General features: G+C 40.6%; 1 protein-coding gene across 1 annotated transcript; it reads right to left on the minus strand.

The window, feature by feature from the left end:
* Positions 1–1,426: 1,426 nt before the first annotated feature.
* On the minus strand, positions 1,427–26,682 carry BBS4 (Bardet-Biedl syndrome 4). The gene is made up of 16 exons (XM_063449372.1): positions 26,557–26,682; positions 23,274–23,319; positions 21,222–21,301; positions 20,642–20,705; positions 19,226–19,337; positions 17,922–17,994; positions 14,459–14,512; positions 14,076–14,203; positions 8,628–8,682; positions 6,969–7,037; positions 6,304–6,456; positions 5,052–5,223; positions 4,894–4,963; positions 4,497–4,635; positions 2,952–3,159; positions 1,427–2,821 (listed from the first exon to the last, which is right to left on the minus strand). The coding sequence occupies exons 1-16, from the start codon at positions 26,578–26,580 to the stop codon at positions 2,715–2,717; spliced, it is 1,554 nt and encodes a 517-aa protein (XP_063305442.1). The 5' UTR covers positions 26,581–26,682; the 3' UTR covers positions 1,427–2,714.
* Between the last annotated feature and the right edge of the window lie 445 nt (positions 26,683–27,127).

Consider the following 27,127-nt stretch of genomic DNA (forward strand, 5'->3'; position numbering starts at 1 on the left):
TAACATTTTATTTAGAAAAGTTCTTCAAAAAGAAACACCCTCACGTGTCCCTGTGCGCCTCCACAGAGCTGTAAATTTGCTAACGAAGATATTGTCTGGTGCTCTGTAATCAGAGCTGGATTAATCACAAGGTGACCCTGGGCAGCCGCCTAGGGCAAAGGGTTTAGACAGTGCCCTGTAACCATGAATTTGCCTGATCCCATTAACCATCCATATGTGAAGAATAAAGAGGGGTCGGGGGGGCAAAATGGTAGCCTGCCTAGGGCTCTATGGAATCTTAATCCTTCTCGGTCTGTAATGGTTCTTGTTTATTTGGTCTTGTTTATTTATTTCTCTGAAATGCAAGATGAGGTTTTGGCTCTACTACATAAACAGGGGAGTTGCATATATTGTCTTAGGGGAACAAACACTGGAAATTGTACCTTTTATAGAAGTCATGCTGATTATAAAATAAGTACAAAGACTTTATTCTTACCCTAATCATGTGTCATTTTTGACATCTTAGATGATGGAATATTATGGTGAAGGCACTGTAAAAAAATTCTAACACCTTGTGTATTGAGAAAGTGCTAAAAATAAATAGTGTCCGCGTAAAGATATAGGGAATAACTCAATTTTGGGGCTAAAAAGCAAAATGTGAAATCTGCGAGTTTTCAACTGTAGCTAGTATTAATCCCATAAAAACCATAAAATTCATGTCAAGGAATCAATTTTCTGCCCTTTTCACTGAAACATGCAAAAATTGCATATTTTACATCCACAGAAAAAAAAGTAAACATGCAAAGCAGGAACAGGAGTTTGTAGAAGCCAACAGGTACAGGCCCTGAAGCAAAACGTTGTTTCCACATCTGTAACATCCAGGAAGATTTACATCCACAAACCAAACTCTGCACACACACATATACAACAAGACCAAGAGGAAATCATGATAGGACTATAGCGTGCATGATTATGGCATAAAACAATTATTAATAGTACAAACCTATAAACCATATGTCTAAAATACATTTCTCAAATCGGGCTTCATTTGGTTATATTTATTTTGCTGGTGTCATCGTCACTCTTCCTTGTTTATCACCTATACACGGTACCTACATACATGCAGGCATGTAAGTGGTCTTCAGTGTAACATGCTGTTTACACATGTGGCAACTATGAAAGATTGACACACACCGAGTGCTAATAAAATAAAGCTTTATTAAAATGCACTGAAATTACTACATTGCACTCTCTTGGAGCTGAGCGCCCTCTAGTGGATCTTTTAAACTGGAAACAGTTTGATGGACAATGAGCATTATATATAATAATAATTGTTAAGTACATTTACTGCAGTCCTTATCAGGGAATAATGTGAATGTCATTCATAAAACCAGTGGACGAGAAGTTCAGCTTCAGGAAAGAATATTCTATTCAATCCATCAAGTACTGGTATAAGCGTCAAGAAGTAGAGATCAGAAATATATTTGCTTGAATCTTTCTTCTGCCTCTTAGAAGATGGTCTCTGCAATAGATGTGAATATGCCCCCCACCCACACAGCAAATGAGGTACTCCATACCCAACAATGGGGTGTCATATTTGACTTTTTTTTATCTCTATGAATAAAATGTTGTCTGTGCAACGTGCAGTGGTTTGGCTAGCACAACGTGTTCTTTATAAAGTGATCCAATGTCATTTCTGCATGACCGATGGACTTTAAAATAGCTTCCTCGAAGAGGTGACGGGCTGCCAAGCTTCTTGACCACTGTTCCCAACGCAATCCATAAAGACCACCATTAATCCAGGATTTGGACATTTCCCAAATCTGTTCCTACAGGGATACTCACAAACACTGGACAGGTTGTGGACTGGGCTGAATTGCTACTCCAAACTTTCAATAGAAGAAAGCTCAAGACGGAAACAATAATTTCGTCTTTCCAACAAGGTTCACATGGGGCCCATGTAAGAAAACAACTTTTCCTAAATTCCCTTTTCATAACTCTCTCTATAATGAATGAGAGAAAAAAAAACCTCCAAACTATAGTATATTGGGAGTTAGACATTAAGAATATCTTTTCTGCGAATGACATATTTCGTTATATGGATCATTGCATGGAGTGTAAGCCTGAAGTTAGTCAATATCACCGAACCATGTGGACTGCTACGTGTAAGTAAACAGACAATATCCAGAAACGGTTACGGTAACTGCAGGGTGAACCTTCATTGGCTCCAGATTCTCTTGTGGCATGCTGCCATATTTGAAATATTGTCGATCATGCACAGATTCCCTTTAATGTTACACCAAGTCATGTTCTTCACAACAGGTGAACTTAAAACCATAAATAATTTATACTCCTAACAATATAACAACACGGATCCACCATCCTCCATAACTATATAAAGCAATATATATTACTTTCCTGAACACAAAGTCCAGCTTTTCTGGGAGGCAAGTTTATGCAGTAAAGTCTGATGTGTTATATCACCTAATCCAGCCATGTAGGCTATTAGCTTGAATAGTGTATTATCACAAGTTCGTATTTATAACATAGCTAATATCTGCTGCTGGAAATTACCAACTATAGATCTCAGGGGTTTTTCATCTATCGCTATCACTTGCTGGATATAGACTTAGAGATCTCAGTGAAATGTTACCTATTAAGAGTCATTTAATTCCTACTGAGTATCTGTCTACGTGTTTCTGGGGTTTCCACTTCTCGGGGTAGTTCTCAATCAGTTAGCTGGGACCTCTCCTGAAGTCTTGGGGGACAGAAGCAGAGTTTGCACTATCTTCTGGTTCCAGCGGCAAAGAGGGAGGTTTAGAGACCAGAGGAGCACTAATTCCTAAAAAGACAAGCAGAATTTCATATATGGGAGTGCACAAAAACACAGAGTACAATATTTTTAGAAACCTAAGCATCCCTATTGTTACAGAGTGTTATAATCAATCATTTGACACCTTTAAGGCTCTCACCTGTTGGAAGGCCAGGGGCCTTGGCATATCCCGCTGCAGAAGACATTGCTCTTCCCAAGGCCTGGTTGGAACCCAGGGGAGTTTGTTCGACGCCAGGTCCTTTTGCTGCCGTCCGTTGTTTTGCTTTTTGGTCTTTTGTCTGTTTGGTCCAAACCAGATTCTCTCCAACCTGCAGAGCTGCTCCCAACTTCTGTGCCATATCAACCATCTATAACATCCAAATCAACATGGACAATATAATATTTACAAGTTTGATATATTATTAAGGAATCGTTTAACTATTAGGAAATATTCATTTCTACAGGTTACATTTAACAATAAGACAACGTGGCAAAGGTCTGTAAGATGGTAGATGATAGCAAAAAATGCCGCCACCAAACGCCCACTCGGGCTTCCCTGGTGTTCCCCTTGTCCCTGTGGTCCAGTGGGGCTGCTGGGAGGCTTGTGGCTGTGTTTGAATCAGAGGTGGCGAGGGAGCTATGATTTCCCTGCTCTGCTCCCTCACTCGCCGTTTGCTGATGCCGCGGGATCTGGAATGACGTAATTCCAGCTCCCGGCATCAGTAGACAGTCTGTGAGGCGCGAGGGAGCAGAGCAGGGAGAACACAGCTCCCTCGCTGCCTCTGATTCTAACACAGCCGCATTCCTCCCTGCAGCCCCACTGGACGCTAGGGACAGATCCATGCTAGGTCTCCAGGTAAGAAGGCTGTGTTTGTCAAATCAGTAAGAGTCTGTCATTGAGTGTGTGTGTGTGTGACTATCAGTGCGTCTATCAATGAGTGTGTCAGTGTTTGTGTGTCAGTGTGTGTATCGGTTAATGAGTGAGTGTGTGTCAGTAAATGTGTGTGTTAAATCAGTGAGTTTGTGTCTGTCAGTGATGTCTGTGTGTGTGTGACTGTCCGTGTGTGTCAGTCAGTGAATGTGTGTGTGTCAAATCAGTGAGTATGTGTCTGCCAGAGATGTCTGTGTGTTTGTCATTGAGTGTGTGGTGACTGTCAGAGTGTGTGCTTAAATGGGCACTACTGGCACGCAGACCACTTCAGGTCATTTAAGTGGTCTGGGTGCAGTGTCCCAGTCCCTTTAACCTTGTAAGTGTAATTATTGCAGTTTCTCAGAAAACTGCATGGGGGGCACTATAGTATCCCTGTAAAAGGAGTAAGAAAACGTGGAATCTAGGGTTGGGTTCTTAATCAGGAAGAGGTGCAGCCTTGACAGGAAGAAGTGGGGCAAATTTAGATTAGGGGGGCTGCCCAGGTTTAGTCATGCCTAGGGCAGCACAAAACCAAAATACACCACTGCATAGGAGAATATACTTAATTTAACAGATGAAGGCAGAAATAGAAATTGCTTGGGGAGAAAATATTGGCGACATCAACCAAATTATATTGAAAAATCACAATGTGTTACAGCTGCTGTGAGGCCTTCATTCCCACTTCATGTAGTCACTGATCGAAACCATCACTTTGGCTGAAGAGGAGTGATTACCAGGTTCCATCACCTAGTTATGGTCATTCAGTTCAATATAACGTATGTGTCCATTCCTCACCTCGGGATCAAATTCTGCTGAAGTCTCTCTGAGAGCACTAACTTTACGCTCCAGCTCTTGATATTGACTCATCGCTCCCTTTTTATCTCCTTGGTTATATAGCAGTATAGCAAAATTCAGGTTCACCAAAGGGTCAGTCCTGAGTAGAAGTTTGAGAAAAAAAGAGAAAGACACATAACTGAGGATACAAAAAGTCAGTATAACACTGAAAGCAAAGCAAAGAAATCACTGTGTAAGGTGCATTGGAGGAGAAAAAAAGAAAAAAAAAGAAAGGAAGAAGTGGTCTGCAAGAAAGGAAACAATCAAAACAGCTTAAAAGTTTACGGTATAAGGGAAAGATGGAGATTCAACATGACATAGAATAGCCAAACAGTTTTGGCAATGTATTTTCACTCACTGGTCCAGACTTGCAGCCTGTTGATACGCGTTCTTGCCATTTTCTGTGTCATCCAGGTAGGTGAGAGCCACTTTAGAAAAAGGAAGCGGGTTGATATAAAGTAGACAAACTTGATTGACATTTTGCAGATGGCCACAAGATTGGGACGTGTTGCTCACCTGCAAGCAGCATGTACAGTGTTGCATTGCCGTGGTGAAGGGATATAGCTGCGCTCAAGAAATGGAAAGCGGAGGCATACTGCTGCATGCTGAGATGAACAAGGCCCAGGTTATACAGAACACGCCAATCAAACGCGGACAGATAGAGTGCACGCTTCAGGCAGCTAATAGCCTGCAGCAAACAAAAAAAAAAAAAAAAAAAAGGATGAAAACATATAGGAGAGTACATAGATAATGTATGTTCTATACAGATAGTGTGTACCCCGTACAAACAAATGGGTACGGTTAAAGGGACACTATAGTCACCAGAACATAGTTTCAAATAAAACATCACAGCATTGACATTCAGTGTCTGCCATAATGGAAATTTAGACCGTTAATGATTTTTTAAAAAATCAATAAAAAATAAAAATTCAACAGTACTGCAGAGAAAGAGTAAAATAGTTGTAAAAGGAAGCTTACTGACACACAAACATATTTGGACTGTCTCCTAATGAGCATGAGTAAGAAACGTTTAATCACAATATAGTAAATACTAAATATTGATACCGCACCCCAAATGAATTGCTGAAAACAAACAAGAAGCGTTTTAAATCATGTATTATACAAGGTAATTCATTAGTGCATCACTTCAATCAATTCTAAATTTAAACAAAAAAAAAATCCATAATATGTACATCAATATTTACAAAGAAATTGGAATTCCTATTATGTACACCAATTATTCAATTAACTTAATTCATATATAAGGAAAAGCGTATCCATGTAATAACTGGGAATCAGAGAATGAAAACCTTAGGAAAAATTCATTGAAAACAATCACATGTCCTGAATCCTGTCTGCATCAAAAATCAGTATTGAGTAGATATGCTGAGGTACCTCCTGCCATAGTCCACAATATTTTGGAAAATAATGTATTGCACACTAGCAGTGCCAGAAAAATATGAGTAAAACCTAAAAAAACAAAACCAAAAAACAAGTCTCTGTATGTATTGTTCTCTGAGAAAGCAATGTTGGAGTTCTCACACAAAACAGAGAATACGAGTGAGTGAGAAATTGACAACATTGAGGCCAAAATTTAGATTTTCAAGATGGTTTCCTGCTCAACTGTTTTGTCCAAATTTGTTTGTTTGTCAAGCTGCTGTTTAACAACTATACACACAAATTTGATGCTCTTAATTCCATTATTCCATTATATATATATATAAATTAGATAGAAAGAAAGAAATGTTTACAGTCAGAAAACACTTACTGCCACAAACTTCTTCTTGCCAAAAAAGCACATGCCAATATTGTTCCAGAGTGGAGAACTTTCAGGGACACTTGAGGCGGCCACACGATACTTACTGAGGGCCACATCATAATCCCCATGAGACTGCATCATACAGCCCGCTGCCAATATAGCCTGGGAAAGAAATATAACACATTACATACCGAGACCATGCACATTGTAACCTACTGTTTGTGTATTGTTCCACATTTTCAGAAAAAAAAAAAGGAAAAAATACATTAGCTTTGTCCGTACTTCTGCTCACATTGTTCATCTTTTATCAGCCAGAGTACAGCTGTACACATCCATGTCACAGTTATCTGTCACTTTTGCATTAGTGGATGGAACGGGTTGTAGGTACCGGGAAAAGCTTTGTCAAAATTCCAAATGGGGTTTGACACAAACAGGTGGGACAGCACCAATAATTAACTATGGTAGTTATGTTGCTTAGGGTGCCTCTTTAAATGCTAAGAGGTGTAAGAGAGATGAAACATCTTTTAATTGTTGAGAGTTAAATGTTATATTTTATAGTACAAATATTACTCTTTTAATTCAGTTTAAAGTCCATTCACAGAATTACGGGTTTTGGATTGAGTCTCCTGTCTAATACTGTACAGCCATTCTATAGAATACATTAGTTTCTTCACCTTATAGTTACTGGGGTCGTAAGTCAGAGCATTCCCAAGATATTCAAAGGCTTTCTGGTACAATCCATTCTGTAACAAGTCATAAAGATAGAAAATAAGCAAAATGACCTTGTTTAAGTTCAGGTAAATCTCAAACACAATATACAACAAGAAAACAAAATTTGTGTCTTATCTCACAAATGAATTTTCTTCCGGTTTAGAACCCGCACATTGTGATATATTGGATAAAATCCCTCCCAACCACAGGAGGTATAAACACTAATATTGCAACACGTCAGCACATTCCTCCCCGTCCAGTTGTCATGAACTGGCTGTCCTGCCTGAGGAACAAGCTGGGAAGCCTGAGGAACACGCTGGAAGACCATCTCTCAGGATCATAGATAGGTTCACGTCTGTATCCTTCTCCTTTAGGATCATAAACAGGTTCAAGTAGAACCCCAGAACCAAAACAGGAGAAATGAGTACTTTCATTTCTACTTCAGCCACATAGTCTAGAAAGGCCCAAGCTTTCAGTGGTTTGTGGAAAGAACAGCAGGAACCAATCCAGAGAAGGGAGATGCTGAAAACCAAGCTGACAAAACCAGAAGAAACCCCATTCACCCAAGACTCACTGGTCCAAGGATCAGACTTCATGTGTCTCTGAAGAATCCAACCTTTAACAGAGAGAATATACCCCACCTGGAGCTCAAGCCCAGGTGTTCACATTGGTTTTCAATAGAAGGGACCTTCATGATTAAGCATCAGTAGACAATCCAGGAAAATATCAGACTCTGCATGTGGCCTTTCAGAGTACGAGCAGACTGCCTGGAGAACATTGGTATCCTATGCACTCCTCTATTAACCACTCAGCCATATGGGACTCAGCAGGTATCCCTCAATGGGGAACAAATCATTAATTTCAGGCTTGTAAAAAGATTGATCTAACTTCAGTTAGAGCTTGTATTAATCCATCTTCCTCTTGAGAGAGAAGGAAAAGAGCTCCGGATTGAAGAGGAGAGGAGTGTGCTGCATTATGGGCATTTCTACCTCCTCCATATGGGATCATCTAATATAGGAAATGAAGATTTGAACAAACAAGCACAAGCATTGTCGGAGCATTCCCGTGTTTTGCAATTTGTGTCACTGTAGCACTAGCCAATAACAGTATGCCCATATTGTGCAGTCTTGGTTATGACTTCACTCTCTTTTCATACCCTGCTCTCTTCTATTCTTGTTCTACGGCTACAGTGTGTATTGAATTATGTGTCCATAATCAGGACAGAGGGTAAAGTGACACATGTAATAAAGACAAAGTAGATAGAAGCTCTGACCAAATAAAAAATGTAAATATTTCAATAAAACGGGAATTGTGGAGAACTGACAAGAAATGGCAAATTGTATACCAATAAACGTACAAGCAGGAAAAATAAAAGCTGAAGAATGTTTCTAACTTACTGATTTTGGCTTAAAATATGCAAATACCTTGTCAATCCTCCACATCTCCGATTTAAGGGAATAATCCTTTGGATGAATTGCACATGACAGATAGAAAATGGGACAGTCAGGATGCAAAAAGGACAGCAAAGATAGAATTCACACCCAGAGCGAGAGCTGGTCGATAGAGCATCAGAATGGAAGGAAAAGGATTAATTACAGGACAATTCATCTCTAATTCTTTACCTGTAGATACAATAGTCCTAACGTTGTCAGCAATTCAGTGCTTTCAGGAGATAATCTGTGAAGGGGACAAGCAAAGAAAATGCACAAATGTATTAACCTTGCACATATCACATCACTTTCTAGATCTAACTAATGCTACAATTCTCACTACGTGGATTCCAGAATTTGTGACAAAGAACTCGATGCAAGGCAGTGAATTAGCTTTGTAATAGCAGCTGCAACATGTGGACGTAGATACCCCTGTAATTAAGATGGGGGACTCACAGTAAAACTGGACTTATGTGGAAGGACTGTGGCTTCACGCCAAGCACGTGGAACAATGGGCTCAGTTTGAAGAAGTCCACAACAATGAGATCGGTGTTTAATTTTGTAATAGAATCACATAACTCTTCTCTTGTTTATTGTATAAGAAATGTGCAAAGCAGTGAGGTCACTTTCTGAGTGCTTTCGCTAATTATATTTTCCACTGTTTAATCCTGTATATAGCAGTCCTTCAATCTCTACAGCTTTGTTTATATGGACAGCTCCAAAAATGTATAAATCATGACTAACACAGCTCAATCCTAAACCTATTCTCCCTTCCCTTGTGCTTAGGACAGGAAAACAGCTTTCAAACTATGCCTGCCAAATTAGGTCAAAAACAGCTAATTAGCTCTTAAATTGTTGCTTGTTTAAAAATATATACAAAATGGAATCTGAGCAGTCCCTCCCAGGCTCAGCTGTTTTTATGGCTTTCAAATCAGGGTACACTGTCCCTCCCCCTGCATTGTTTATTAACCCTCACCTACTTTCCCTATTACTCGTTATACCTTTGTTGCATGCTCTTTTAAAATAACATGGAAAGAAAATGTTATGTTTGATGGATCACATGTTTATATTGTCGTGTTCACGCCACGTTTAATAGACACTATTTTAAAAACTTTGTACAGAATGTTTTTGTTCTTTTATTTAAATGGACCCTCCAACGCCCAAATACAAAATAAATAAAAATAATAGTAGATATACTCCAAATGAAATCTTGCATGCATTTAATTAATTATTATTTTTCATAGGGGGTAACTCTAAGAACAGTTTTGCAAAACCTGCACTTCTCTTGTTTGCTGCCTTTACAAACCCTCCCCTTATAACTCCGCCCAGACTTTCTGTGGCAGTCCAATCACAGACTACCCAATGCGGTTCAATTAAATGTCTTTGCAAGGCAGGTGCTCTGGGCAATTGCTGCCTCTTGAGTTTAGCTCCACTGAGCTAACCAAAACAGGAAACAGCAGGACCTGGGGGTGTAACCAAGTTAGTGTGTAAAAGTGTAAATTTTTATTGAAATCTGCACTTTAAAAAAAATATATACCTCTAGAGCCTGACCACCACCTAACCCCACCGGGCCCACCGGACTGGGGCCCCGTGCCGTGACCCACCCTAACCAATCACCCGAAGAGCCCTCCGCCCGAGAGACCTCCCTTGAGACCCATCCCCCACCCGTGACACCACCACCTCACCCCTGCACAGAATTCATATGCTTCGATACCCCTTTTTGTCGAGACACACACAAAACCACGCTACAAAGGAAGTCCGAGACCCAGGTCTACACCTGACCCTGTGATAAAACCACACAGACTTCCCAAACAACAGGTACCGACGACCGACTGCATCTTCACAGAGGTCAGCAGGGGGGGGGGAGAGAAGAGAAGGGGAAAACAGGATAGATACCTCCGGAACATAACAAAGACCCCTTAGAACCCGCAGCATCACAATAAGACAAACGTGGGCGCAATGGCAAACTGTAACGCAAACCATAGCAAACTGGGTCTCTTCCCTATCACTCTCCTTCCCCCTGCCTTTAGTTATAACTCTCTTCCTTATCACTTTATTGAAAAACCAAAACCAACTCGGACATACATAACAAATAAATATATGAAGGGCAAGTGTATGATTGTACAGATAAGAAATCCAGAATGTAAAGCAAAACTGTTCAACTGTGCAATACCTCCCCCCACCCCTCCTCAACTTCTTCTGTAACCCCAACCCCACTTACCCTGTTACATAACCCAATACGCACCACAAATAAAGAATTCTAACAAAATAATAATAAAAACAAAAATCGATAGGGCATCCGTATCCCCTCCCTTTTCTATTTTGTACCCCTCCCTAACCCTTAGATTCAGAGCTGCAACAAATGTTACATACAGAGTACTATTGTATAAACAAACAACAGATACTGTAACCAAAGATGAATCGTACCAAACCTGTTTCTTATGTATGATTGTCATTAACAACGAAAATAAGCTCTGCGAACTTTGTAACAATAATCTTACTCCCTTGTTTTATTCTGTACCCTTACCCCAACGACAATGAAAACATTTAAAAAACTTGTCAAAAATAAAGAATTTAAAAAAATATATATTGTAACAAACCACCTTTTTTTTTTTTTTTTTAAATTCTTTATTTTTGTAGTGCGTATATTAGTCACATGCATACATATGGTACCCCAACGGCATTCCATATGCAGGTTTCAAGACATTAGTTACAGTAGGGGGTAAATAGACAATGCACTTTTTTTTGTTATTTGTAAAGACGAAATATGCATAAAAAACAGGCGTAGAAAACAGGCTTAAAAGACAGGCATATAAATCAGGCTGAGAAAACAGGCTCATAAATCAGGCATAGAAAACAGACGTTTAAATCAGGCGTTTAAATCAGGCTTTTAACGACATGAGGTATAGTAGGCCAGCGTCGGTAAGGAGCTCGGTTGCTATAACATAAGTCTGACGCGGAGCCTATACATCTTTGAAAAACATACTGCACAGTTTTACGTATTATGCCATGAAGGCTGATTCAGTGTGCACGTATTTATACATTGGGGGACGATGATGCAAGAATTAAAATAAAATAAAATGCAAAAAAAAAAAAAAAAGGAAAAGAAAAAGAAAGAAAAAAAAAAATAGCTTTGCCATAGAATTATCAGTCGCTGCCAACATTAAATTAAGCAACACAATTTGTTTTTCCTTTCATAGAAAAAAAAAACCACATGAAAACAACAACGTGTGTATCATTAACAAGTTACATTAAGCTTGCTAGGCTAGTAGTGAATACGTCAGTTTTAGTTACACTTAAGTGTGTGATAAGTTGCATCAATAAGGCAAAAATAACTGTGCTAAGCTGACTAATAATGAGTAGGTCGGCATAATTAAGGCAGCTAACGTAACGAACAGTAAAGTCACTTAACCAACGCCAGCTGCTGGTATATGGTTGTCACCCCTTGTGTCGCCGTGTAGGCCTGCCTGCCCGCCACAGGGGGGGTCAGTCTCCCGGTGTGTGGAAGAGATCCATGTATAGGCCGTTGAGGGCTGTAGTGTTCTCCTTTTTCTCTTCTGGGTTTCCTCCCCAGTGGGCCGTGTGTGAGCTTCCCGACAGCTTGGTTTCTCTGGATTCAGCTTCGCTGCAGCTGGTTCCGCTTCACATTGGGCTTTGTGGTCGTCAGCGTGGGGTTTCATGCTTTGCTTGTTGCCGGTTTCCGGGATCGCTGAGCGAGGAGTTGGCGCCCTCAGTGGCGCGGGGTCGCAAGATTCCGCAGGCGTTGCAGCATAAGTTTTAGTGGTTTCCCGCGTGGTGCTGCTTTGGGTCCTGCTTGGTGTAAAGGTTACTCTGAAGGTATGAGGGGGGCATAAAGATAGGGTGCGCCGAGTGGTCGGACGGATCCACGCCGCCACCGTTTTCATCGCCATCCGGTAAGTTTGTCTCCGGGCCTTATGTTTTGCCCAGAGATGGGTGCGCAGCAGGTCCACGAAGTCCCCTGTATGCTTGGGTGGTGTGAGGCATGGTCGCTTAATCGCAGGCCGCGGTTGCGCCGCCATCTTGGCTGATGCTCGTGAGCTCCTCGTGGCTGTTAATTTCGCCGCTTGTACAGATATTAGTGTGGGGGTAACCGTCCCCTGCGGGGACCGGGATGACCCCCGCCGGTCCACAGGGGGGGGTAGCAGGGCTGAGGTAGGTTTCTGCTCAAGAGCGCGTCCCGAACCGGGGAATCGGCCGCCTCCCCCAGTCCGCGGGCTCAGCTCAGAGTTAGGCCTCATGATCGTTTGGAGGTTTTCCGTGGCGCATCGGTTGAGGAGTGGTACCGGTGTGTTCAGCATGCTTTGCTACGCTTGATCCCGGTCTCCATGTGCCGCTAATGCCCCTTTGTCAGTCGGTAACCTCATAAGGTTTTCCGTAGTCACAGGAGCACTGAACAAGTGCGACTGGCCATCTTTGCTGTCAGGCCCCGCCCCCCCAAACCACCTCTTTTACAGGTAGGGTTGTCACAGATCTTGCAGTAACCACCGCCTTCTAGGGTATATAAAGTCCAGGACACAGTCAGCTCGGTTTTCCTTTTTTTATTCAATAAGAAAACAGGTGCTTTAAATAATAACAAAAACAAACAAAATCCCTTGCTCTTACTTGAGCTCTTACTAGACAGGAAATTGCTATCTGCAATTGGGTGGCTTTCCCACTTACCAATTTTCCAAACAAAAGAAATGTCTTTGCAACAAACACAGTTGTCATTCACTCTCCTAGCTGTCTTTTCCTCCCTCACTCTGCAGCAGGCTGCCCTCTTCATTTAAAGGCCTGTCTACTAATTGACTAGCTACAGGTGAGTGTCAATTAGTTAACTCTTAAGTCAGATCTAAAGTGTGGTTTATTACACAGCAACTAATGCTGTTGGAGCATTGGCCCACCCTACTCTCCAAATACTCCGCCCCAGGGACCCATACCATGTTTTGCAGAACCTCAGCAATGTATATTGCAAACACTAACATCTCCCTGGGGCATTTAACTGAAAAATCTCAGGTTGCAGTTTAGCAAATCCGGCCTGATGTATCTTCCATCAACCACAATGCCACTTTTACGCTCACAATATATATATATATATATTTTGCAAAGAGGACACACTCTTTGCACATAAAGCTTTACAGCAAGCTAAAGTTGCGTTAGGGGTCTGCAGTGTCCCTTACACATTTTATAACCTACCCCATCATTCATTCAATATGTTTACTTACTCAGATACAGATGTCTACTTTTATGTTACGGTTTTGTTACAGATAACAGAAATAAACTTTAAATTCAAAGGAAAGGATTAATCTTTAGGTAGACAGATATACACGCACATACACAAGAAAATGTGAAGCATAAACTGTGGGCTATTCACCATACTACTGTAGTATCCAAATCTAGAAGTTACCAGACGGCAGTCTTTGAGATAATTCGGAAACAAATCCCATCATCACTGCACTATACAGCAGACCCAGGAACCAGACACTACTTCTGATCCAAGACAAAAACTTACTGCAGGTCTCACCGTGTATTGCACCTTGCCTCTTTTATGAGACCTGCGTGTCTCGATATGTAATTTGTATACATTCTCTTAAAAAGCATAAATAAAAATTAAAAAAAAAGCATAAATTCACAAAAGCTTACTGCAGAGCTTGCAAATAGGTCTGAATTGCCGACTCAGTGTCTCCTTCCATAAGATAAACCTTGCCCAGGATCATGGCGCTGAGATCTTGCCTGTGCAGTTGCAGAGCCAGAGAGAGCTGCTCCTTGCTCTTCAGTGGGAAAAACAAACATACAAAAAACACACACAGAACAAAACAAAGATATAGGAGAATCATCATTAGTTGCATAATTAAACAAAACCCAAGAATTAAGTAGACAATTTGCACACTAAACAGGAGAGCGAAGCCGTTAGTGTGTGAGTGGTCTGTGTAGTGCAGCTATAAAGTATGTGTAGAAATGTCTAAATACATTTTGTTGCCCCAAAACAAGCCATTTATTATTCAGCCCTACAAGCGTCTGCTCACCTTGCTCAGGTCTTTCAGATACAGATAGCAAACACCGAGATTGTGACATATCTCCTACAATATTTAAAAAAAAAAAAAAAAATGAAAACCTTTATACTCTGATGAATAAAATCATCAAACCACAGACACAATAACATTCTATGACGCGTTAGCTGTCTTAAAAATATTCTTAATCATGGAAGACCGTGGAGACGAAAAAAGTCAAAAATTATATAAATCTCAGCTGAGATGGAATGTATAAGGAGAAAAAGAAATCCTTGAGGAGAGAACTGCCCTGCATTGCCCATCAATGACAACATAAATTCACAGTGTGAAATAGATATATGTATCTCCCAGCATAGAAAATGTAATCTCTTATATTTTAGGCGTTTTATTTTTTAGATGAAGAGTTGAAGGGGGCCTTTGCTCCAAAATCCCATTCATTCTGTGCCTCCCAAACTGCATGGTATAAAATAAATACTGACTTCTGAAATGAACAACTAAACTACAGCTCCCAAAAACCATTGCTGTCCTCAGTAATACTGAAAGGTATACAGACACTAAGCACCGAGACCACTATATTTTTATGTATTGGTTTTGATACATAGAGGTTTATTCAAACAATGTAAAACATTGCCATTTCCGAGGAAAGGCTGTATTTACATTTGTCCAAGAGTACAGGCAGCCACTAGACTGAGGAACTCCTTCCTTACAATCTTTGTTTTTGAAAGGTCTTCAGGGTCGGTGTAACCACACACAGCATAATGACACTGAATGCTTTTCACAGAAGAATTGGCTCCCTTACTTTTCTACAAGAAGCATCAAACAAGTGGAGTAAGGCAATCATAGTTAGAGACGCTTCAAAACCTAGGGTTTTAGAGAAAATGTAAAGTGTGTGTTTTTTTTGTTTTATTTATGAATAGTAATTACCGGTAATTATTTTTGCCTGTTTTAATGCATTATCTATGTAGTGCATTAAAAAAGGGGTCTATTCTGGGATAGAGGGCCAATTTAAAGGACACTCTACTACCCAAATACAAAAAAAGAATGTTAAAAAAAAAATCACAGTTTAGTAAATATACACCACATGAAAACATGCATGTATTTAATTATTCATTTTTTCACCTGGGGTATTTCCTTCCCAGGCCACACTTAATGCAACTGTCCACAGGCTTCCCAATGCAACTCAATGAAAAGTCAGGGGTTGCCTCTTAAGTTTCCCTCTACTGAGCTAAACAACCAGGAAGTAACAGAGCAGTTGTCTGATTGACACTGTGGAGTACAGGGTTTAACAAAGTTCATTAATAAAAATGCAAGTTTCTATTAAAATCTGCACTTTTGTAAAACGAAAGTGCTTTGGGGATTTGACCTGTACCGTTTAAGTATAAATTTGACACGAAAGGACACATTTGGTTAAAATTAATTTAAACTGGATTTACAATTCTTATATTTACCAAAGGTAAATTTGGTTACACACGCTTTGGACATAAAGCTGAAGTGCTTCAGGATCTTGAGTGTCCCTTTAATATATAACATTGTTCTAGTAATTTGTTTGGCTAATAACATGATAATTTTGTTCCTTAAAAAATTGTTACCCGTGAAATACAAGGTTCGTATACCCATATCTGGTGGAACTGTCAGAAATTAAAACCTTTTTGGGAATTAACATATAATATATTAGATAATCTCATGGGCACTCCCATGATTTTCTCTCCCAAAACTGCCCTACTACATCTTGATTGGCCTAAATGGTCGCAGAGAGATGGATATATAACAACTCATATTCTGATAGCAGCAAAAAAATGTATTGTAAAACTTTGGAAGCAGAGGGAGCCCCCAACGTGGGGTTATTAAAAACTCAAATCTCTTTCCAATTAAAGATGGAGAGGGAGTCCCTGCCTATAGTTAAATATGGATGGAATATATAGAACAACTTTAGAAGCATGAATGTATATATACACGTCCCAGGTCCCAGCACTCAATGCTCCCGGTCTTTTAATGCTCCGGTGCTGTCTCCAACCAAATTGTATACGATACCAGTAGAGAGCACTCAGGAGTCTTTCAAGGTAAATTTAATCTGTTGCTTTATTGAGCAGTCGACGTTTCAGTCTGTAAAATACTTTTTTCAAAAAGTCTTTTACAGACTGAAACGTCGACTGGAACGTTGTGTGAATTTGTAATTGCTCAATAAAGCAACAGATTAAATTTACCTTGAAAGACTCCTGAGTGCTCTCTACTGGTATCGTGTGTATATATATATATATATAGTAATCTGAGAGAACCCCCTGAATGGACTTATATCAGCCTCTCTTAGTATCTTGGGATGCTCCCCCGCCCCCATCTCTCTCTCCTCCACGGGATCTTGCATTAAAGGTTCAAAAGTATAAAATATGGTCTATATGTATGGTATGCTTTCTTAAGATCTGTAATTTGAAGCCTTTTTTGTATTTCTTAATGACTAGAGACCATCGTGTTTCGTCCTGTCCTTTTTGTTTTGAAATCTGTCAATGTTTTAGAATTATCAAATTTTAAAGTAGATTGACCAATGTTTGACTTGAATAACAAGAGTACTGGGACCTGTTGGGTCGTTGGGATGTCAAATATGGCATTTCTGACAATATGCAATTGTTTGTCTTTTTTTATATTTGAAATTTTCTTTATAAATATTAATTTAAAAAAAAAAATACAAGGATGCACCCTTGGTGAGCCATATACTGGTGTATATGAATTATTCAAGCCATTAAGAAACAAATCTGAAAATGCATCAGTAGGTATCATAGTGAGCAGTATATCCTGCTCATACAAATGTGAGTACGCTCTCTACTTTTAAGTCTTACTTTTATGTAAATACAGTGAGCACTATATTTTATCTCTTTTTTATTTCGAGGAATCACCTACATCTATGTCCCGCCAGGGGGGGTAAACGCCACTGAACGCTGATTACACTTGAGCAAGTTCATGCTCTTACATAGGTGAGTGAAATACCTCCCTAATATTCATTTTATTCTATTTACTCGAATACATTCTGCACTATTGGAGTTTCTCTGTTCTTTCATTCACATGTTCGTCATTGAGTCAAGACTTCCTAATCTATAGAAGACCCAGCTCCTCATTGACTACAGTATCAAGTCTCTACTAGCCTATTGGAATCCATATACGGTTTACTACATATTGGGACTATTACGCTCGTTTTTATTTATATTTTTTCTCATTTTATTTAATTCTCTGTGTACATATATGTGAGCATATTTTTATATCTATCTCTATCTTTTTATTGTATTATTTCTGTATAGCGCGACCTATTACTTTGTTTTTGCCATATTCTTTCTTGAGGATATTAGAGGGAACCTCATACCCATAGGTTGCAGCTCCTTCCTTGTTTTTCCTCCTTTAGACCACCCAGCGCTGATCCTTCCCCCCCTTTTTATCTGTCTGTGTGTATACACAGACACATAGTACAAAAGGGATGGACCTTTGTACCTACCCAGTCTTTCTGATTGAGTCTTGCTGCCTCGTTGTACACCTCAACTGCTGCTTTATGCTTCCCAAGTAAGAACCTGCAACCAAGAAACAGGGAATCACTAAACTCAGAAAAATTGTCACAGCTTGCTTAAAGTTTGCTATTTGAGTTTCAGTGTGCTATATTTTGGATTAGAGTGTTGGGGAAATGAGGAAGAGAAAATTAAGAAAGGTTACAGCAACAGAAGAAATGTGGATTTTGTAAATGATTATTAAATTGTTTTCTTGATATATAGTAATGTCCATAGACTATAGCCAAGGGAAATAGTTTAACTCTGTATTAATTAAAAACATACCGTACACAAAACTGACCAAATACACTAATAAACTAATCTTTAGAATCATGTAGCTGCCCGAATGATGTGCTTAATAAAGTCATTTTCCCAGGCTCAGACTACTAGGGGGCCCCAGACCCAAATATGAGGCCCTGTAGCCCCAATTCTTTGGCTGCGTAGGCATTGGCTGAGTGCGGAAGCAGCTCAGTGATAGAGACACACAGGAAATATAATAGGCTGTCACACTGCCTGTAACTCTATCACTGCACTGCTTCCAAAGTGGGCCTCACCGAGGAGACAGAGCATGGCGGGCAGGGACAGCAGAGCAGCCTGGCAACAAACGGAGACCAACAGATTAGTTGATTCATGCCCAAAACTGCATCAAACTATACTGCAGGACACGTTACTATGCTATATGCACATACGGGATATATTTCAGGTATGTATGAGCAATGTGCATTAACACAGTGACATATGTAATATTTTTGCTTACATAAGTGTACATTTATTTTGACAGGCACCTGTAACAATATATCTTTAGGATATATGAATACAGAATCCAAAAGGAGAAATAATTCAAATAAAAATGGTAGTTTATTAAATAGAATAATAAGAAAGAAGAGAAAAACAATCGAGAAAGGGTTGACCTAAAAAGCGATAAATTAACAGAGTAAGGACTGCGTTTCCAATCACTGTCCAGGACACACAGCTATGGAGTTTGTAAACAGATCCCTAGATACACGCAAACCAACTGACTGATTCACTTCTCAAGATGTGGATGTTGGAAAGCAAAGACATTCAAAGAACAAAGGGAGGAATTTAAAACTGTTAAAGGGAAAGAAGAAAAATAAAATAAAAGGAATGATAATATTATTGATGAAGTGGGATATTTGAAATAGTCTGGGCACAAAAGGCATAGCTAGTATAAAAAAAATTTAAGAACTTGTAAAGATGACATAGTAGGTGCTGAAAAAGTCAGGACAAAGTCACTCACAGGGACCGTGCAACTTGTTTTAGGTTGTCAGAGCTGGTGGGATTCAGTACTGCACATGTCTGGAAGAGCTCGAGAGATTCCTGGATCTTCCCCTCCAGTCGGAGGATTAATGCTTAAATGAGAATTTATAAACACGGATGAACACAGGAGGGAATTGTGTACATGGAGGAGTATTGGAAATGATGGAATACAAATTGTAATCGCTTACTTTACTCAACAAGGCAATGCATATATTTTAAGTAACTGTCACAGATACAAATGCATCATAAAACAAATGTAAGTGTGCTTAAAGGAAATGGTTGCATCCAATAAAACTGGTAGGCAAAATATCAAATAATATAGCCAATACAATGTTGTAAACAATATACATTAAACGTATCTACGCACTGATAAAGAAGGAAGATCTGAAAGCATTTGATATCACGACTGAAGAAGTAGCATCATCACAGTTACAAGAAACAGGTTTTAACTAATTCCTCATAAATAAAATCCACTTGCACACAGGAGCTATAGAGCCATGCTGGAGAGAAGCAATTTATGGATATGTGGTGGAATTGCAATAAACTACATAAACTACTCTGGTCTATAGTAGCAAAGGAGATCACGCTAGATCAATCCCTATCCAGGCCAGTTGAATATTGTTCCATCTGGACATGCTCAAAACACAAATATGTAACAAGCTGCACATTCATTTAAAGGGAACCTCATTATTATTTATAGAGCGCCGTCAAATTCCGCAGCGCTTTACAATGGGTGGACGAACACACATGTAGTTGTAACCAGACAAGTTGAACACACAGAAACAGAGGGGTTGAGGGCCCTGCTCAATGAGCTTACTTAAAATAAAGGTTTAAGGAGTTGAAATTATTGGCCTTCTTTTAGCTATATATTACTTGTACCTGTGCAGTCCCATAAGGGAAATGCCTGGTCTGTTTTCATCTTAACTGTACATGGGACATGCCCTGGATGTTTATGTCACTATGCATATAATTCTCATTCTTCCTAACGTGGGAAAATGAACACTGAGAACAGAAAGGGATGTGCTTGCTATTTTTCCTTAGAAATTGTAGATCGTTCTTAAAATCTCCAAAGACCATCGGACTGTTTGGGGGTGTACAAAGTGTATTTCCACCATTAACATTAACGATAGGATGGTGCTATGGGTATAATATGTGACCTGTGCTGCATAGGAAGAAAGCCATATCTGAAATACAGGAATACAATTTGAAATGGAAGGAATCGGTGAAGGAAGAATTTCTTCAGAGGTTTTGAAAATGCCTAGGTGGAAATGAAATATTTGATGTTTGGAAATGTGAATAAACCAAAACAGAATTATAAACCAGAAAGCAATAAGACTGAGATTTATGTGCTTTTAGCAAGAGTAGGGGTCTTGGGTAATGTGTAAAAATAACTCACCTTGTACATAAATGGCATATTCACACACTCCCTCCGTTGCCTGTAGCTGTTCCTTAATAGCAAGCTGGAGAAATCAATGAATGGTTTGAATATTTCCAGAATTGGGAATTATTTTTAAATTAATGCTGAGATTCTTCTAGACTAGAGCATTCTTCTAACCTACATTATAAACAAAAACCTCACTGATTTCTACAATCATGGGTGTAGGAAAAGTTAGTAGATCATTTAAAAACAAAAATGTTTTAAAGGGATTTTAATGGAATCTTCAAACTGCAAATAAGCCAATAACAGATCAGCATACACAACAAAGCTGTGTATCCAACGTAATATAACATGTTTCAAGGACTCAATGTAGAAACATGACTACCTGCAGGAGCTTTAAGTTAAACAGTGTAGTACATTGAAGGTAGTAGCACCAGACAATATATTGAACTAGTATTTGCATAGGAGGTTTTCAGCATCTCACTTTTATATTTTCAATCTCCTGAATGCAACACCAGGTTCATCTACAGTAAATATGAAACCGCTCTTTTTAGGGTTCCACCATAGGAGGCGAGGTATGATAATATATTGTTTTCACCTTGCAGGTCTCATAATCCTTCCGGACGTAGTGCAAATGAATAAGCCAGTTTCGTCTCTCTAGTATAGGAAGTTCTGGAGCTGCAGAAAAACGAATGGTTAGTCAGTCATACACAGGAAGGCTATCCACTAAAACACACAATGTCAGGAATTCATCAGTGGCCGTTTCAGGACAGAACTAAAAACTCCTAAATTTTCAAACTCAGATAATCTGGCTTTGAAATTGCACTTCACTGGCGAGTTCCCAAAAATGAAAAGTGTAGGGAATAACCCTGTTGGTATTAATTCATATACATAGTCAATAGTGAAAAACCAGTAGCTCGGACATTCTTATTAAGAAAAATACAAAGTAATGTCACGGAAAGAGGCTTGGAAATCAAGTATGAATGTTATAAAACACTTTCTAAATGAATTACCGTAGGTAATTCATTCAAGATGGTGGAGGGGTACCCCAACATACACCATAAATATACCTATTGGTCTATAATGGCGACTTTTGGATTAAGCCAATATGAAGAGTATTAAGAGTAAGTAGGTATCTGTGTGGTTCTATTTGACCCACCTCGTAGAATATGCTTTAGTTTAATGATGTAATTGTAATGGGTCAATCTAAGCACCATTACAACAATACCAGAAATCACTATTTGTTATAGTGGATATGTGGAACTCTACACCTGTGTGGAATCCCCTTAACCCACACTACAAACCTAAAAAGACAAGATACGTACAATAGGTGGAACATCTCACATCAAACAAGCTGACAATAGTTATACTAATACACAAGGCAAGGTGGTAGTTCTTTTATGGTGCAAAACGCGTTTTGCTTCTCCTGGAGGTTTCTTCAGTTGCTGTATGGATGTTCTTGAGTATTTTGTTCCTTTTAAATGGTTTGTAATTGCTGCCACTGGGTACTTCCTGTAAAATGAATTCCATATCTGGAATGCTACGTGCGTTCCAGGATGAACGTGTGACGTCAGTCGGACGCCACGTACACAGACGACACACAGTTTTGTATTCCTAGCACAATAGTGCTGCTTTAAGTGAAATGTCTATAAAATCATCTGTCAGGAAGTGTTAAAGTGGCACTGTCATGCCGAACTTACCTTTCTTTAATTGATTCCTCTTCTCTCCCTCTGTCGGGATCTGTTCTTAATTTCTTCCTGTCTGCTCTGGTTTTCTTTAAAACATAAGACAAAGTAGGGACTATTTGTCTTGTGGAGGTTTCCTACGCTTGACCATCTGTGACGAGCGGAGGAGCAAAGTGTGCTCCGTTTCCTGTGGTCAGAGAAATTTTCCCACAATTCTTACCTTTCCTCTGTGATCTCGCAATGCTTCCTGTCGTATTCCCAAACGTCCTGTCATTTTAGACAGAATGCCGGCGAAACTACTGAGAACAGTTTCTCCATTTGTGTCAGGATGCAATTCGGAACTTTGTTCGGATCGGAATTCTGATCTATTCGTGCCGCTTAGTAGATAACTCCCTAATTCCCACGGTTTTAGTGAGCTAGATACCAAATGGGTGAAAGACCAAGATTGGTCTTTCAGCCAATTTTACTAAATTACAAATTTACCAATACTAGTAGACATGCCCCTACTACTATACCGTGAGTAGGGGCATGCATACTAAACATGGCTGCTCACTGTTTAAACAAAGCTCCCTAGTGTACCCCCTCCCGAGCCCCCACCTGTGCCGCGTGAGTGGGGGCTATTAAACTGAAGGGGGGACCCAGTGCCCCCCCTGGCCCCCACCCATGAGTGGCGGATGGGGGCCCTAAATGAAAATGGGGGGTGGGGGGGCGACCTATTGTCCCCTCCCCGGCCCCCACCTGGGACACACACACACACATTGTCCTCCCGCCCAGCCCCCACCCATGAGCGGCGGGTGGGGGCCCTAAATGAAAATGGGGGGTGGGGAGGGGGACCTATTGCCGCTCATGGGTGAGGGGGAGGACAATGACAGTTCCGCTTTAAAATCCACGTGAGTGCAAATGTGTGGAATTTATACAGAGAATTTGCATAAGCTTTATTTTGACATCAAAATGAATTTTCATACCTTTCTTAAGACGGGATTTTCTCAAGCCAGAAGAGTCTGCAAGGACCTATGAGAAAAAGTGGGCACCAACATTCAGATGGCACAACGAAATACAGCCCAGAATAACAAATATATATTTGAGAGTTGTGAACAATTAAATTAAAAAGACACTCTAAGGTAAGCACTGGAAACAACTTTTGCTTAAATGGATACTATAGTGTCAGGAATACAAAACTTTATTCCTGGCACTATAGCTCCCTCTGCCTCCCACCTCCCTGGCACCCCACCGCCAGGCGAATAAAGGGTATAATAAAGGGTAAACATAGAGGTGTAAATAAAATATTGAACTCAATCTTAGGAATTAGCGTCGGCTCAAATCATTCCAAGTTAAGAGTACAAAATCTAGATGTGAGCATCGGCTCAAAATGAACGCTCAACGCGCGTTTCGGCGTATCTACACGCCTTTGTCAAGAGCTCTTGAGCCGACGCTAATTCCTAAGATTGAGTTCAATATTTTATTTACACCTCTATGTTTCCTATCTGGATGGGCTAACATTCTGAATATTGGAAATTTTCGCTATGTGGTTTATCTACTAAGGGGTGGGAGAGATTTCGATATATTTTTACATGCTGTATTGTCTGGGGGGCTAGGGACATCTTGAGGCTGCCTTGAAGTAGCAGTTAGTTCTGACACTCACTGATGTGAGTTAGACAGCTAGCCCAGGGCAAGTTTTGAGACGTTTTTGTGGTATGTGGGTAAGGTGTGGATACTAGCTGCGCTGTGTAGTAGTAAGTCTGTGTCTCCTTTTGTTGGAGCATTCCCCTCGCTCCTGTGTATCCCACTTTCTATACACCTGCCCTCGGCAGTAACCACAGCCCTTTTACTCCCTAGGACAAGTTTACGTACTCTCATGTATATAGTGCTATATACACACCTTTTGTGTTAATACCTCGGATATAGGGGGCTATAGTGCTTATATGAATATTGTTTGTCTTTTCTCTCCTGCCCCTCCTTGTTATCCCTTCTATTCAGATTTTTAATCAGATACTTATACCTTGGAGCTTTTGGCTCCTCATTAAAATCTACTCTACGATACCCTATTTGCCCACCTTTTAGGTCCTAGTGTGTATTGGCACTTTTGTGGCCATTTTCTGTGGCCATTTTTTAACTTCAATCGTATTTGTCTTTTCAATAAAGGTTTACCCCAGTTTTCCCCTCCCCCCTCCCTTTATATGTGACTTTCACAATTTTGAGGTATATATATCTGAAAGCAAATTTGGTCTACACTCATTGTATATGAGTGTTCTCCACATTCAGTTTTCACATTTTTCTCTTTCTTTGACATTATTTGGGGTTAAGCCCCTTATATACCTCTAGTAACCCATTTGGAGTGTGTGGGAGTTGGTTAGTCCAACTACACTCACCCCTCTCTTTCTATCTATGATGGGAAGAAAGTGACACCCTCTGGTTTAACCCACTGTATCCCAGTTACACTTCCCTGGCTGCCTAAACATGATGGGAAGAATGTAACCCCCTCTGGTTTAACCCACTTTGTCCCTGTTATACCTCTCTGGCTGCCTGAGCATGAAAGTAACACCCTCTGGTTTAACCCATTGTGTCCCAGTTACACCTCTCTGGCTGCCTGAGCATGATGGGAAGAAAGTAACACCCTCTGGTTTAATCCATTGTGTCCCAGTTATACCTCTCTGGCTGCCTGAGCATGATGGGAAGAAAGCGATCCCCTCTGGTTTAACCCGCTGTGTCCCAGTTACACCTCCCTGGCTGCCTGAGCATGATGGGAAGAAAGTAACCCCCTCTGGTTTAACCCACTGTGTCCCTGTTATACCTCTCTGGATGCCTGAGCATGATGGGAAGAAAGTGACACCCTCTGGTTTAACACACTGTGTCCCAGTTACACCTCCCTGGCTGCCTGAGCACGATGGGAAGAAAGTAACCCCCTCTGGTTTAACCCACTATGTCCCTGTTATACCTCTCTGGCTGCCTGAGCATGATGGGAAGAAAATGATACCCTCTGGTTAACCCACTGTGTCCCTGTTATACCTCTCTGGCTGCCTGAGCATGATGGGAAGAAAGTAACCCCCTCTGGTTTAACCCACTATGTCCCTGTTACACCTCCCTGGCTGCCTGAGCATGATGGGAAGAAAATGATACCCTCTGGTTAACCCACTGTGTCCCTGTTATACCTCCCTGGCTGCCTGAGCATGATGGGAAGAGAGTAACACCCTCTGGTTTAACCCACTATGTCCCTGTTATACGTCTCTGGCAGCCTGAACATGATGGGAAGAAAATGATACCCTCTGGTTTAACCCACTGTGTCCCTGTTATACCTCCCTGGCAGCCTGAGCATGATGGGAAGAGAGTAACACCCTCTGGTTTAACCCACTGTGTCCCTGTTATACCTCTCTGGCAGCCTGAGCATGATGGTAAGAAAGTAACCCCCTCTGGTTTAACCCACTGTGTCCCTGTTATACCTCTCTGGCAGCCTGAGCATGATGGGAAGAGAGTAACACCCTCTGGTTTAACCCACTGTGTCCCTGTTATACCTCCCTGGCAGCCTGAGAATGATGGGAAGAGAGTAACACCCTCTGGTTTAACCCACTATGTCCCTGTTATACCTCTCTGGCAGCCTGAGCATGATGGTAAGAAAGTAACCCCCTCTGGTTTAACCCACTGTGTCCCTGTTATACCTCTCTGGCAGCCTGAGCATGATGGGAAGAGAGTAACACCCTCTGGTTTAACCCACTATGTCCCTGTTATACCTCTCTGGCAGCCTGAGCATGATGGGAAGAGAGTAACACCCTCTGGTTTAACCCACTGTGTCCCTGTTATACCTCTCTGGCTGCCTGAGCATGATGGTAAGAAAGTAACCCCCTCTGGTTTAACCCCCTGTGTCCCAGTTATACCTCCCTGGCAGCCTGAGCATGATGGGAAGAGAGTAACACCCTCTGGTTTAACCCACTGTGTCCCTGTTATACCTCTCTGGCTGCCTGAGCATGATGGTAAGAAAGTAACCCCCTCTGGTTTAACCCACTATGTCACTGTTACACCTCCCTGGCAGCCATGGGGTTACAGACACATAGCTCATGGAGGCGAGCTGCAGTGACCCTGGTTAAACCCCTTATCTCGGACAAAGCTACGAATACATTAATCCCGGGCCGAGAGGACAAGCAGGAATAAAACATGGCGGCGCCCGCTGTTCTATCAGACTAATGCCGCTAGAAAGATGGAGGAGAGGGGGACCGCCGAAACGTCGCCCGCTGCGCCCTCCCCATTGACAGTTACCGCTTTCTCCTGTTCCTCCGCCATCTCCCCAGTTTATCGGATGGACGGAAGTAGCGTCTTAATCTCCATGGTAACAAGACTCGAAGCTTTTCCGGTGCGCACGGCGGTGAGTGGTGCTCGCGGAAACAGAGCCCTTTACAATTGGTTCCGCGGGATCCACAGCCCTCCCCAGGAATGGGATCACAGGGAGATTAGGGCAAAACACTGTGGACATTTTATACATAATTTAAAATCTAAATATTTATATAGTTGAGGAGGAAATTATGGACTTTAGGCTTAAATAATTGCTCTTGTAGAATAGCAAATTTTGATTTTTTTATTTCTTACATTAATTCTCCTGAATTCCCAATTTTTTTTAGATGAACCATACAGGAATGTTTACGATTGTACAAATTGTAAAGCAGATACTACATTTTTGTTTTTAACTTTAAATTAATAACTCATTTCCAACGTTTGGGCTAAAATAATTGAATTGGAAACAGTCTCCCCCCGAGCTATGCTGTAATTCAGAGCCTAAATTACTATGTCAGTGTTTTGATTCATCTTCATTTAAGTCATTAAAATGTTACTT

This window comes from Pelobates fuscus, chromosome 3, assembly GCF_036172605.1.
Source record: "Pelobates fuscus isolate aPelFus1 chromosome 3, aPelFus1.pri, whole genome shotgun sequence".
Lineage (NCBI taxonomy): Eukaryota > Metazoa > Chordata > Amphibia > Anura > Pelobatidae > Pelobates > Pelobates fuscus.